At 48.3% G+C, this 13,899-nt stretch overlaps 1 protein-coding gene across 4 annotated transcripts in view; it reads left to right on the forward strand.

The window, feature by feature from the left end:
* The first annotated feature begins 3,222 nt into the window (after positions 1-3,222).
* Positions 3,223-13,899, forward strand: part of FGD2 (FYVE, RhoGEF and PH domain containing 2) — a 33,088-nt gene continuing 22,411 nt past the window's right edge. For 2 of the 4 annotated variants that reach the window (XM_050787623.1, XM_050787624.1), the window contains exons 1-6: positions 3,230-3,461; positions 6,399-6,630; positions 8,577-8,654; positions 9,317-9,465; positions 12,919-13,075; positions 13,273-13,411. In XM_050787623.1, coding sequence (XP_050643580.1) covers positions 3,394-3,461; positions 6,399-6,630; positions 8,577-8,654; positions 9,317-9,465; positions 12,919-13,075; positions 13,273-13,411 — 823 coding nt within the window. In that variant the 5' untranslated portion in view covers positions 3,230-3,393. Of the gene's footprint in view, positions 3,462-6,398; positions 6,631-8,576; positions 8,655-9,316; positions 9,466-12,918; positions 13,076-13,272; positions 13,412-13,899 lie in introns of all 4 variants that reach the window. The other 2 variants (XM_050787622.1, XM_050787625.1) reach the window with 2 other exon arrangements.

The following is a 13,899-nucleotide window of genomic DNA, read 5'->3' on the forward strand; positions in this document are numbered from 1 at the left end:
TATGCAGGAAGGGCGCTGGGGTTGGGGACCCACCAGGAAGTGCACATGCTAAGGTATGCCTGCTTGGAGGGAGCAAGCCAGGCAGTGAGCAGACAGACTGGTGGGAGGCAGAGGAGGAAACCCGGGAGAGGAACACCAGGGAGGGAGGCACCCCCAGCCAGGGAAGTGGCATTTAAGGGTGATTCTGACCGAGCCTCTAGACCTAACTACCATCGACAGGAAATCCAGGCTATGGCGCTGCAGTGGGCAAAGTCCTGGCTGTGGGATCTATAGGACAAACAACCCAGTGTCCCCTCCACTATACTGTGTGGGAAAACAGAGAGAACCAGGGAAACCTGTGGATGAAAAGTGAATTCATCCATGTAACAGCTCAGGGAATGTGTGGACCTTATTTGGATTCTGATTTTTTTTTTTTAATTTAACATTTATGAGGAATTGGCACTTGGAATGTTTCCTGGATATTTAATTATATTGAGGAATTACTGCTAAATATTTCTTGGGGTATGATAATGGTAATATTATTTCATATGTGTATACACATGGCTATATCATGTAAAACATGTATGTCTGTATAAAACAATATTACTATTATACAGGTGTATATATGCGTATACATTTGTGTGTGTGTATATTTAGTTATTTAAAGGGTTCTTGGCTGGGCACGGTGGCTCACGCCTGTAATCCCACTACTTTGGGAGGCCAAGGCGGGTGGATCACCTGAGGTTGGGAGTTCGAGACCAGCCTGGCCAACACGGTGAAACTCCTTCTCTACTAAAAATACAAAAATTAGCTGGGTGTAGTGGCTCACGCCTGTAGTCCCAGCTACTCAGGAGGCTGAGGCAGGAGAATCGCTTGAACCCAGGGGGGTGAAGGTTGCGGTGAGCCAAGATCGCGCCGCTGCACTCCAGCCTGGCAACAGAGCAAGACTCAGTTTCAAAAAAAAAAAAAAAAAAAAAAGAGTTCTTATCTTTTAGAAACACACTAAAATGTTTATGGGTAATGTCATCTGACATCTGGGATTTTCTTCACAATGACATGAGAAGGCAGAGTTGATGTGACTGCAGCAGGGACAGGGGACTGGCTGTGAGTTGAGGTTTGTATGGTCTGGATTAGGGGTTCATGGGATGCATTATACAATTCTGTCTAGTTTTGCATATGTTCTAAATTCTCCATAATAAAAAGTAAAAAATAAAAACAGAGGATTAGTGAGACTTAGGGTTTGGGGCAGGAGCCCGGTATCTGGTGAGAGAAACCACTCAGGCAAAGCTCGGGGTGAGGGCAGCTGTTGGGCATGTGAAGCCCCAGGGGTTCACAGTTGCTGGAGCGCGAAGCTGTGCCAGAGCTTCACGTACCAAGAACACCGAGGCTCAGGCCCTGCATTTCAGGACAAATACCAGGCTCAATGGAGAGCCCTGGCTGGACCAGAGCCCAGTGGGAGGGCCCTGAATGGACTGTGGGGCTTGAAGGAGGGGAACAGAGGCAGCGGCCATTTGTTCTGCAAAGGTCGGGAGACCAGGTGGTACAGGAGGCCTCAGGCAAAGACAACCCAATGTCCTAGGAGCAGGGAGGCCTGGGGATGGAGCAGCAAGAACATGGTCATCCAGGCTCCCAGTGAACCTTTGCTGGAACTGTAGGACACCCACCTTTGCTTTGGAAATCCAGCTTCTCTGTTCTTCCTGGGTGACCTTGGACAAGTTACTTAACCTCTCTGATTCTGTTTCTTCCTATGTAAAGTGGGGATAAGAAAGGAGACCATTACTACTACTGCTGCCCTCCTTCCCCCACCTTGCCTAGTTCACAAGACAGGAGGAGAGAGAAAGCAAAAAGTTGGAAAAAAACAAAAGTAAGATAAATAGCCAGACAACCTTGGCACCACCACCCGGCCCTAGGAGTTAAAAAAAAGTAATAATAATAACATCAACCCCTGACCTAAACTACTTGTGTTATCTGTAAATTCCAGACACTGTATGAAAAAAGCATTGTAAAACTTTTTGTTCTGTTAGCTGATGCATGTAGCCCCTAGTCACGTTTCCCACGCTTGCTCGATTTATCACGACCCTTTCACGTGGACCCCTTAAAGTTGTAAGCCTTTAAAAAGGCCAAGAATTTCTTTTCCAGGGAACTCGACTCATAAGATGCGAATCTGCCGATGCTCCCGGCCGAATAAATCACTTCCTTCTTTAATCCGGTGTCTGAGGAGTTTTGTCTACGGCTCGTCCTGCTACAGGGATAGGAGTAGTACCTACCTCATGAGGTCGTTATAGGATTAAATAAGAAAATACTCATAAAGCACAAAAAAGAGTGTATGTTAGCTGTTATTATCCTCTGAGTTTCAGGGAGGAAACCGCCCTCCCTTGGGGTAACGAGGTGATGACAGCAACAACTAAAACGAGAGAACCCCGGTGGGGAGGTGGGAACATCACAGTACTCCCTGCCACCCTTACCAGGTTTGCGATTATTTTAAATAAAAGAAGCTGTTTCCTGGCCAGGCACGGTGGCTCACGTCTGTAATCCCAGCACTTTGGGAGGCCGAGGCAGAAGGATCACCTGAGGTCAGGAGTTCAAGACCAGCCTGACCAACATGGTGAAACCCCATCTCTACTAAAAATACAAAAAATTAGCCAGACATGGTGGTGGGCGCCTATGATCCCAGCTACTTGGGAGGTTGAGGCAGGAGAATAGCTTGAACCTGGGAGGCAGAAGCTGCAGTGAGCTGAGATCCCACCACTGCACTTCGTCTCTAAAGAATAAAAAAGACGCTGTTTCCTTACAGCTGTGAGCAGGGGCAGATGCAGAAAAGGTGTTGAGAAAGAGATCAAGTAAAAGCCACTGGACCCCCGAGGGAGAAAGTGTGGTTGGCTGGAACCACTAGGCCAAGAAACCAGCCAAGGGTCTGGCTCCAGGTGGACTTTTTTTTTTTTTTTAGAGACGGTGTCTCACTATGTTGCCCAGGTTGGTCTTGAACTCCTAGGCTCAAGCAATTCTCCTGCTTCGGCCTTCCAAAGCACTGGAATTACAGGTGCGAGCCACTGCACCAGCCCAGACTGGGCTCCAGAAACTACCTCTGGGCCCTGTTGCCACCTCTTAGGTGGCTTCTGGAACTGGGGTCTACAGGCGTGAAAGGTCAGCCCCCATGAGGGAGAGGTGGGGCCCGAGTAGGCTCCTCCCACTGCGGGAGCGCTGGCCTTTCCCCTGCAGGGCTGTGGCTCTGGGACCACTTCCTCTTTCTTCACTCTGAAGCCAAGAGCAGACCTGCTGAGCCTCAAGAAAGATGAGAACAGATTCACGGGTGATTTAGCCTATCTGTCCCAGGCCAAGGTGGCTGCATGTGCTAGCTGGAGGCCTCTCTCTCTGCTTCAAGGGTAGCTGAGATCCACCCCGGAAACCGGCAGGATGAAGGAGGCAAGTGAGGAGAAGCTGGCGTCTGTGTCCAACCTGGTCACTGTGTTTGAGAATAGCAGGTATGGGCGGCTGGGCTGGGAGGGTCACCATGGTGGGCTGGCAGCCACCCTCCAACCTTTCTGGCAGCTCTCTCCCTGGGCCGTGCCCTGGACCCTCCTCCTGCTGGGGCAGCCCCACGTTCCTCGGTCACAGATTCCTTGGAGCATGGGAGAGTGTTGGTGGGACACCAGGAGCCAGGCAGGTGTGAGAGTGCCAGTATGTGTTGGGAGAGTCCAGACAGGCGTGGTTACGAGCAAGCACGGGCAGATCAAAGCCTGTGTGTGGGCACAGGACCTCACCCAATGCCTGCCAGCACCTCGCAGAAAAAGTGGCTATTCACCAAGCATTCACTCCCTATGATTAGGATAGCCATATAATTTGTCACTCAGCACACAATTGAAACTGAAAGTAAATGCCAATAAAATGTGGTGGTTGCAGGGGAGGCATTACAGGCAAAGCTGGGACCATATGAGGCAAACCAGAATGTATGGGCAGCCTACTGATAGGGTACTCCCTACTCTAGGCTCATGTCCCTACTCATTTAATTTAATCATTGAGCCTAACAGGGGTAGATTCTATGTCTGTTCCCATCTTGTAGATGAGGAAATGGAGACACAGAGAGGTGAGGATGCCAAGTGCTTTAAGTTAAGTATCTGGGGCAATGCTGGGCTGTCTGTCTGGAGGGAAAAGGCTGGGCCAAATGCGTGGAGTCATTGGTAGCCCTGGGAGCATGTGTGTTTGTGTGTGTGCGCGTGTGTGTGTGTGTGTTGTATGTTATACGCGGCATCGATCCATTCTGCAGGCATTTCTTAAGCTCAGGACTGTGTTAGGGGCTATCCCAGGTAGGGTTTTCTGGATATAGACTCAGACGGAGGTTTGCCACAGGTGGTTTATCAGGGAGAGCTTTGGGAACAACAGCTGTGGGTGTGAGGGAAGCAGGGCTGGGCAGGGGGAGATTCTGAACTGCAGTGCACCTGCCACAGAGGCCTCAGCCTGTCCCAGGGAGCTCTGGAGCTGGGACGCCTCTTGGTTGTTCCAACTGAGGCAGAGGGCTGCATATTTGTATCTCCATGTGAACTGGACAAGAGACTCTGGGTGAGGCAGCTCTTTCTTCCAGAGAGTGATTACCAGAGAGGGACTCAGCCAATAAATTACCCGTCAGCCCCCAGTACTACCAGCAGCTGGTGGGGATGGTGTGGGGAGCCCTCACTCCTGAAGGAGGGACATGGGAGGCACAGGACAGCATCCTACAGGAACTGTAGAGGATGAAGAAGCGTTTCTGTATATTTGGATGCTGAACTCATCCAATAACCATGATGCAAGGTCAATCGATGCAAGACAATAGATGTCCTAGGAATGACCCGGATGCTGTACTGAGGGCACTCATAGCAGGCAATGTTTCCTGTAGGCTTCAGGGTGGAGGTGGCATAGATGTAGACCTAGAAGTCTTCAACTTCCTGAGGTGGGTGATTCTCCCCTGCTTTTCCCGGGGTCTTTGCCAAGCTCGTCCTGTTCAGCACCAAGGACAGCTCTTGGGAGCCACCTTGCCCACCACCCCCTTGGGTGTGAGTGGATGGCACCACCTCACTCAACATGCTTGATGTGGACTAGGCACACTTGGGTGGAGCCCCTCAGCATGCTCTGCTCTGCCCAGGCGACACCCCTGCAGGAGCAGGCAGCCCTTAGACGGGAGTTAGGTCCCAGAGGGTGAGAGCCACTCCTTACTGAGTGAGGGGACCCATGCCAACTGCCTTGGCCTGGGCTTCTTTATGAGGTCTCCAGCACCTCAGCTGATCTGAAACTGAGGGGTCTAAGAGGAAACAGAAGCTGGCCAGGGGCACTAGAACAGAAATGCAGAACCTGAAACCACATGTAGAACAGAAAGCCTGAGAACCAGCAACGCCCATGAGCTGCAGACCCATAGGCTGAGGAACCAGGGACTGGGGTGCCAGGGAGGGGTGGGAGAGCCTTGGAGTAGCCACACAGCACTAGGTCCCAATGCTCTCACTGCCACAAACCCAAATGTGTCAGTTGGGGCAAGTTACTTTGACTCTGCGGACCTGTTTCTCCTTTACTCAAATGGGGAGGGGCAGGTTAGGGTGAAGGCTCAGGAAGCAGTTGCCTGATTTGAATCCCACCTCTGCCACTTCCGAGCCGCATGTTACTTATCCTGTCAAGACCTCAGTTTCCTTGACTGCAAAACATGGGTAATGAAAACCTTTCTCGTGGAGTTTTGGAGATTTCGCATTTGTTTGGCCTTCCATTTCCTGGCCTGTCTTTCTCATAAGGATGCCCGCCCTGTGCTGTCATCATGAGCCTTTCCACACTGAGGGCAACGCTGGGTATATTCAGCAAGGGTGGGCTCTGTTACCTAAAGAATTTGACTGGCTTGCAGAACCCAGTACACAGGGCAATAAAGGTGCCCTATGAAGGCCCATCCCTGGGAGAACAGAGAATCTGCTGCTGGGCTGGGTCTTCCTGCTTCTGTACATGTGGAGAGTGTTGATCCCATTGAAAAGCCCCAGCTTTTGCAGGCCTTCTCTCACTTTAGATTGTTCTGTGGCTCCCACCTTCCCTTGATGTATAGGTTACCGATGTGGAAACTGAAAACAGAGGTGAGGTCCAAAGGTGAGGATGATCCAGGGGGTACCGCTTAAAAACCCCTATATACAGAAAGGATTCCTGGACACTGTGGTTTCATTTTAAACAAGGAAGTATGTAGTTCCCCAGAAAATAAAATACAGTCCACCCTGACTCATTTTGAACACTGAGTTCCTCCCAAGAATGTGTTGGGAGAGAAGTGAAAGTCTTACTTAGCATGTTTCCAAAGAAAGCCAGGCACCCAGGGTTCCCTGCACTGGAGATTTGCACCAGGCAACCACATCCACACCAGGGACTTGCTGGTATTTTCCCTGTTCTCCAGGGAGGAAACCCTCAGGTCTGTCTCTTCTCCTCAGGACTCCAGAAGCAGCACCCAGAGGCCACAGGCTAGAGGACGCGCATCACCACCCTGAGTGCAGGCCTCCCAGGTCCCCAGGACCGTGGGAGAAGCTGAATGTTGGGGAGGCCATGGGGTCTGAGCCCAGGACAGTCAGCGGGAGGTACCTGAACTCCCTGAAGAACAAGCTGTCCAGTGGAGCCTGGAGGAAATCTTGCCAGCCTGTGACCCTCTCAGGATCGGGGATGCAGGTGCCTGAGGGCTGAGGTAGAGGTGTGGGGTGCTGTGGTGGGGAGCTCTCCCTGACCTCTCCTCCACACATTCTTCCCTAGCCAGAGCCAGCTGTTCCCCAGGTGGGGATCTTGTGTGACCAGAGGTCAGCTGGGAGCTAGATTTCCCCATGCTTAATGGTCTTTGATTCACTGACTGCCTGCTACGGACTGTGCTGGATCACTTCGCGAGTCCCTCGTGTAGGAGGTTTTTGGACAAGGAAGTTGAAACACAGACGGTTTTAAGGAACTTATTCAAGGCCACACAGCTTGGAACAGTCTCCAGCTTGTGAACCTGATACTCTTCTCAGGTGGGACCTCAGTTTACCCACTGGAGGAGACAACAATCTCAACCTAGAAATAGAGGTCTGAGTGTGAATTGTCCTGCCCTTAGACTAAAGCCCGGTCTGATTTCTTCTGTGGCTTGCAGTTTTCTCATCTGTAGAGTTCAAGGGTTGACATGCAAATACTGTGCACCCAAATTCCCTGGAGTCACATCCCAGCACTTCTGCTTACTAACTGTGTGTCCTGGGTCAAGTCACTTGAGTCTCTTTGTGCCCGTTTCCTCATTTGTAAAATGGGGATGGTGGTTGTAGTGATGTGTCCTGGTTTTCAGTCACTGCTGAATAAACCTCTCAAAAATGTAGCAGCTGGCCGGGCACAGTAGCTCATGCCTGTAATGCCAGCACTTTGGAAGGCCGAGGTGGGTGGATCACCTGAGGTCAGTAGTTCAAGACCAGCCTGGCCAATACAGGGAAACCCTGTCTCTACTAAAAATACAAAAATTAGTTGGGCATGGTGGCGGGCACCTGTAATCCCAGCTACTCAGGAGGCTGAGACAGGAGAATCACTTGAATCCAGGAGGTGGAGGTTGCAGTGAGCTGAGATCATGCCACTACACTCCAGCCTGGGTGACAGAGCAAGATTCTGTCTAAAAAAAAAAAAAAAAAAAAAAAAAAAAAAAAAAAAAAAAAAAAAACAGAAAAAATGTAGGGGCTGAGTGTAACTTTATTATTTCTCACATTTTGTGAGTTGCCTGGGATGCTGCCGGGAGGTTTCTCTACTGGCCTCACTTGGGGGTCTGTATGATTCTGCTTGGGCTGCCGTAACAAAATACCCCAGACTTCAACACCAGACATTTATTTTCTCACAGTTCTAGAGGCTGGAAGGCCAAGTTCAAGGTGCTAGCAGGTTTGATTTCTGGGCAGGTCTCTGTTCTTGGCTTGAAGACTGCCACTTTTTCAGTGTGTCTTTACATGGCCATTTCTTTGTCATCCCTGGTGTGCCTTCCTCTTCTGACATTAATCCTACCAGTTTAGTTCCCTACTCTTATCATCCCATTTAACCTCAATTACCTCATTCAAGGCCTCATCTCCAAATACACTTACATTGGGGGTTAGGGCTTCAACACAGGGATTTGGTTGGGGGACACAGTTTAGTTCCTAACAGGGTCTCTCAAGTAGCTGCAGTCAGAGGGCGGCTGAGGCTGGAATGCCCAAGACAGCTCAGCTCGCTAGTCTGGCATCTGGGCAGGGACAGCCAGAAGACTGGGCTCAGCTGGGATGCTGGCAGGGCTGGGCTCTTTCTCCGTGTATTCTCCAGGCCTCTCCTCTCCACGTGGCCTGTCCATGAGGTCTCCCTATCAGAGGTGCCAGACCCCTTGATGTAGTGTTCACAGCTCCTAAGACAGCACAGGTGGAAGCTTCCGGGCCTCTTAAGGCTAAGGCTGAGAACTGGCACAGCCTTACTCAGCTGCATTCTCTGTGAAAGCCATCCCAGGGCCGGCCCAGATGCACTGCGGGAGGGCATGAATCCCGGGAGGTGTGCTTCACTGCAGCAACTTTGGAGACTGAACTGAGGTCCCCATCAGAGGAGACCAAAGCTGTCTTTCCCCTTTTTCTTCTTTTCTCCCCTCCAATCATCCGCAGGAGCCAGAGAAGAAGATCGTCCAGGAGCTGCTGGAGACAGAGCAGGCCTACGTGGCACGCCTCCACCTGCTAGACCAGGCCAGTGGCCAGGACACCCCCCTCCAGAGCCCCAGCCCTGGGTCTCCTCACCCGACCCCTTCTCAGCCTTCCCACCCCACTCACCAGAGCTGAGTCAGGACCCCTGGCTAAGGCTTCCAGGAAGCCTTAGCCCTTTAACCTCAACGACTGGGGTTGGGGTAGAATCAGGAGGTCTTGTTAACAGCACTCCCTATTCTGCCCGTGGTGCCCAGGCTGGCCCCTGTATAGCAGAGAACACACCATCTGGCCCTTGCAGGCCCGCACAGTATCCTCATCTGTCATCTCAATGCCCACAACTTCACAACGACCTTACCTTTCATAGTTTTTAAGGACCCCTAAGGCTAGAGGGTTATTCATCGTCGCAGGGAGCTCTATTCTGATGAAGTCCAAGACCTCCATAGACCCAGGTTGGGCCTGTTTATGGCATTCATCAGCTTCCAGTCTTTGGCCAAGTCCCTGCATCTCTAGGCTTTGCCTTGCCCCTCTGTAAAGTGGCCAGAACACAGCCTCCCCTGCCTTCTCTTCCTGCGGTTGCTGTGAGGATGCCAGGAGATCAGGAAGGTGGAAGCATGCAGTAGGCTGGGTGGGACCCTAGTTCCCCCAAGCTGGTGTGTGGGTGGCTCCCTGTCACTGCAGTGAGTGACCAGTGGTGGCGGCTACAGGTGTTTTTCCAGGAGCTGCTGAGGGCGGCCCGCAGGAGCAAGGCCTTCCCCGAGGACGTGGTCAGGGTCATCTTCTCCAACATCTCCTCCATCTATCAGTTCCATTCTCAGTTCTTCCTCCCAGAGCTGCAGCGGCGCCTGGATGACTGGTGAGGTCCTCTGGGAGCCCCTGAGGTCTCAGACAAAGCCCTGGCCAGGTGGAGGTGGGGAGAGCCCCCAGGGCACTGGGTTCAGCTCCTAGGGCCAGGCCCTTGTTGTGTGGCCGTGACAGTCTCCTCCGCGGGGCTTGGTCTGTCTGCACAGCGAGGGGCTTGGGTGAACGCGCCCTGAGAGGCTGTATGTGTACAGACTGCTTCCTGGGGAAAGGGGTGGATCAGGACGTGGCCAAGTCAAGTGACCAAGTGACTTTGGGAACAGTGAAAATAGCCAGTGCTAACTGAGGGCTTCCTACAGGCCTGACCTTGGGCTTTCCACCTATTAACTCACTCAATCTTCATATCAGCCTGCTGTGTGATGATGGCATCATGGTTGTGCAAGAAACCGTCTTGTTTTCAGAGACGGCTACTAAAGCATTTAGCAGTGAAGTTACTTGCATTATATAGTTTGCCACGGAGTCTAGGATGTCCTTTAAGATCTTTGGCAAAGAAGAATGTTAGTAATGGTTAAACCTAGTGATATATTGATTGCTTAAAACATTTATAATAAACTCTTTTTTTTCTTTTTTTTTAAGAAAAGAATAGCCGGGTTTAGTGGCTCACGCCTGTAATCCCAACACTTTGGGAGGCCAAGGAGGGTGGATCACTTGGGCTCAAGAGTTTGAGACCAGTCTGGGCAACATGGTAAAACCCCATCTCTACCAAAAATACAAAACTTAACCAGGCGTGGTAGCAGACACCTGTAGTCCCAGCTGCTCAGGAGGCTGAGGTTGGAGGATTGCTACAGCCCAGAAAGTCGAGGCTGCAGTGAGCCATGATCGTCCCACTGCACTCCAGTCTGGGTGACAAAGAGAGACCCTGACTTAAAAAAAAAAAGAAAAGAAAAGAAAAGAAAAGGAAGAAGGCCGGGCGCGGTGGCTCAAGCCTGTAATCCCAGCTTGGGAGGCCGAGGCGGGTGGATCACGAGGTCAGGAGATCGAGACCATCCTGGCTAACATGGTGAAACCCCCCCGTCTCTACTAAAAAAAAAAAAAAAATACAAAAAAAACTAGCTGGGCGAGGTGGCGGGCGCCTGTAGTCCCAGCTCCTCAGGAGGCTGAGGCAGGAGAATGGCGTGAACCCAGGAGGCGGAGCTTGCAGTGAGCCGAGATCGCACCACTGCACTCCAGCCTGGGCGACAGAGCGAGACTCCGTTTCAAAAAAAAAAAGAAAAAGAAAAGAAAGAAAAGAAAAGGCCGGGCGTGGTGGCTCACGCCTGTAATCCCAGCACTTTGGGTGGCCGAGGTGAGTGGATCACTTGAGGTCAGGAGTTCGAGACTAGTCTGGTCAACATGGTGAAACCCTGTCTCTACTAAAAATACAAAAAAATTAGCCGGGCACTTTGGCATGTGCCTGTAATCCTAGCTGCTGGGGAGGCTGAGGCAGGAGAATCACTTGAACCCAGCAGGCAGAGGTTGCAGTGAGCCAAAATCGCGTCACTGTACTCCAGCCTGTAAGACAGAATAAGACCTGTCTTAAAAAAAAAAAAAGAAAAGAAAAAGACATGAAAAGAGAAAAGAAAAGAAAAACCCTATAAGATCGCCTGTCATCATTCCAATTTTTTTCAATGAGAAAATTAGGGTACAAAGAGGTTAAGTGACTTGCCCGGGAACACAGCTAGCATGATTTGTGCATCTCAGGAATCAGGCTCAGGAAGCCTCACTCCCAGGCCATGGCTCCTTGCTGCTCTGCTCTAGCAAGTCCTGCCATGGGATGATCCTGGAAAAGTTCTCTGTGTGTGTGTGTGTGTGTGTGTGTGTATATAATATATATATAATACATGTATTATCTATAATACATTATATATAATATATTATATATATAAAATATATATTATATATAATATACATTATATAAATGCATTAAATATAGATATAAATATATAAACATGTATATATAAATATATAAATATGTATATCTACTTATTTATATATAAGTATATAAATATATACATTATATACTACATACAATATATTTAATATATAAATATATTATATAATGTTATATAAAATATATATTTATATATTTATATGTATAAATATATTTAATATAAAATACATATTTACATATTTATATGTATAAATATATTTAATATATAATACATATTTATATATTTATATGTATAAATATATTTAATATATAATACATATTTATATATTTATACTATAAATATATTTAATATATAATATATATTTTATATATACATCTATAATATGTATAAATATATATTATATATTTATATTATATATAACATATAGTATATTATATACATATAGTATATTATATGTTATATATAATATATTTATATGTATAAATATATAATATAATATATACTTAATATATAATATATTATATATCTTTTTATATATGCGTATTTATATATACTTATATATAAACATATAAATATACATATTTACTTATTTATATTTACACATGTATATGTAAATATATACATATTTATATATTTATATATTAAATACACATGTTTACATATATACATATTTATATATGTATATGTTCATATATGCATATTTATATATTTTTATATATTTAATGTATTTATATATTATATATTTTATATGTATATATTTGTATATAATACATTTTTATAATTATTTTTTATGTATTATATATTTATATATTTTGATATTTTGATATATATTTATATATTTCAATATATTTTTATATTTTTTATATTTATTTTTATAAAATAAATGTTTTATAAAAACATTTTATGTTTATATATTTTATTTTATTTTATGTTTTTTGTATATTTTATATATATATTATTTTTAATATATATATATTTTATATATATATATTTTTTTTTAGCGTCGGGGGCAAGGAATGAGATTTCACCACGCTGCCCAGGCTGGTCTTGAACTCCTGGGCTCAAGCTATCTGCCTGCCTCAGGTCTCCCAGAGTGCTGGGAGTACAGGTGTAAGCCACTGTGGCCGGCCAATCCTGGAGAAGTTCTTGCGCCTCTGAGCCTCCACTTCCTCACTTCTAAGATGGGCTAGTGGCCGTCCCCACCTGCAGGGTTTTGAGAATTACATGGAATGAGACATGCAGCATGTTCTGGGTAGTGCTTGGCAGGTGGCCCTTGTTATTGTTACATAATGAAGCATTGAGCAATTACTGAACACCTGCTGTGGGCCCAACACTGTGCTGGGCCTTGTGGATGAGGCCAACCTGGGACCAGAACAGCCTTTGGCCTCAGGAGGCTTATAGTCTAAGGAGTAGAGGGGCACATGCTTGTAAAGATGACACCCCTGTGCCCCGCCCACACCCAGAATTGCCATGAAAAGCTTGCTTTGGGGGATTCAGGGAACCTGGCCTCGCCTGGCCCTACCTAGAGTCGAGAGGAGGTCTCTAGCCTGAGGGCAATCCCTGTGCCCCCCCTGCAGGACAGCCAACCCCCGCATCGGCGACGTGATACAGAAGCTGGCCCCCTTCCTGAAGATGTACGGTGAGTATGTCAAGAACTTTGAGCGAGCGGCTGAGCTGCTGGCCACCTGGACCGAGAAGTCTCCACTCTTCCAGGAGGTTCTCACTCGCATCCAGGTGAGGCTGCAGGAGGGCTGGAGTCAGCATTGCCACTCCCAGCGTGCAGTGGCTCAGGTTGCCTTGAGTGATTTAGGGCCTCTCCCAGGCTCAGGTGCTTCCACAGGTCCCTGCCCACTTGTCTGGCCCTCAGGGGCAGCCTGACCCACCTCCCTTCTCTCACCCTCTCCCTGTTGTTCCCCACATCCCTCCCCAAGAGCGGTGAGGCTTCGGGCAGCCTGACCCTGCAGCACCACATGCTGGAACCAGTGCAGAGAATTCCACGCTACGAGCTGCTGCTCAAGGAGTACGTCCAGAAGCTGCCAGCCCAGGCCCCAGACCGGGCCGATGCTCAGAGTGAGGACACCCCCAGGGGTTCCAGAGGGCTGGGGAGGCCTAAGTCATTCCCATATACTTATTGAGCTCCTGCTAAAATAGTTACGACAACCATCAGTCATCAACATCAAGTGCTGGCACTTCATACACATTATCCGTAGCATTAGCCATTTTTCACAGATGAGGACACTAAGACCCAGAGAGGTTTAGTGGCTTGCTCAAGGTCACACAGCCAGAAAGTAGCAGAACTGGAATTTGAACCCATGCCTATATGATGCCAAAGCCCATATTCCTTCCATTATACCCTCTAGGTCTGGCTTGTTTTGGGGAGCAGTGAGAGTCACCAAAGCCAAACACCTAATGACTAACGTTCAGTGGCTTCTAGTCTCTCAGTCCTGGGGGGCTGCCACCATTCAGACACCCCATGGCTGGGCTGCACAGGCAGGGCTGCTCCTGGGGGCTGTCATGGCAGGTCCTGAGGGCCCTTTGTGGAACTTCAAGGACCTCCT

This window comes from Macaca thibetana, chromosome 4 (assembly GCF_024542745.1).
Source record: "Macaca thibetana thibetana isolate TM-01 chromosome 4, ASM2454274v1, whole genome shotgun sequence".
In the NCBI taxonomy this organism is placed as follows: domain Eukaryota; kingdom Metazoa; phylum Chordata; class Mammalia; order Primates; family Cercopithecidae; genus Macaca; species Macaca thibetana.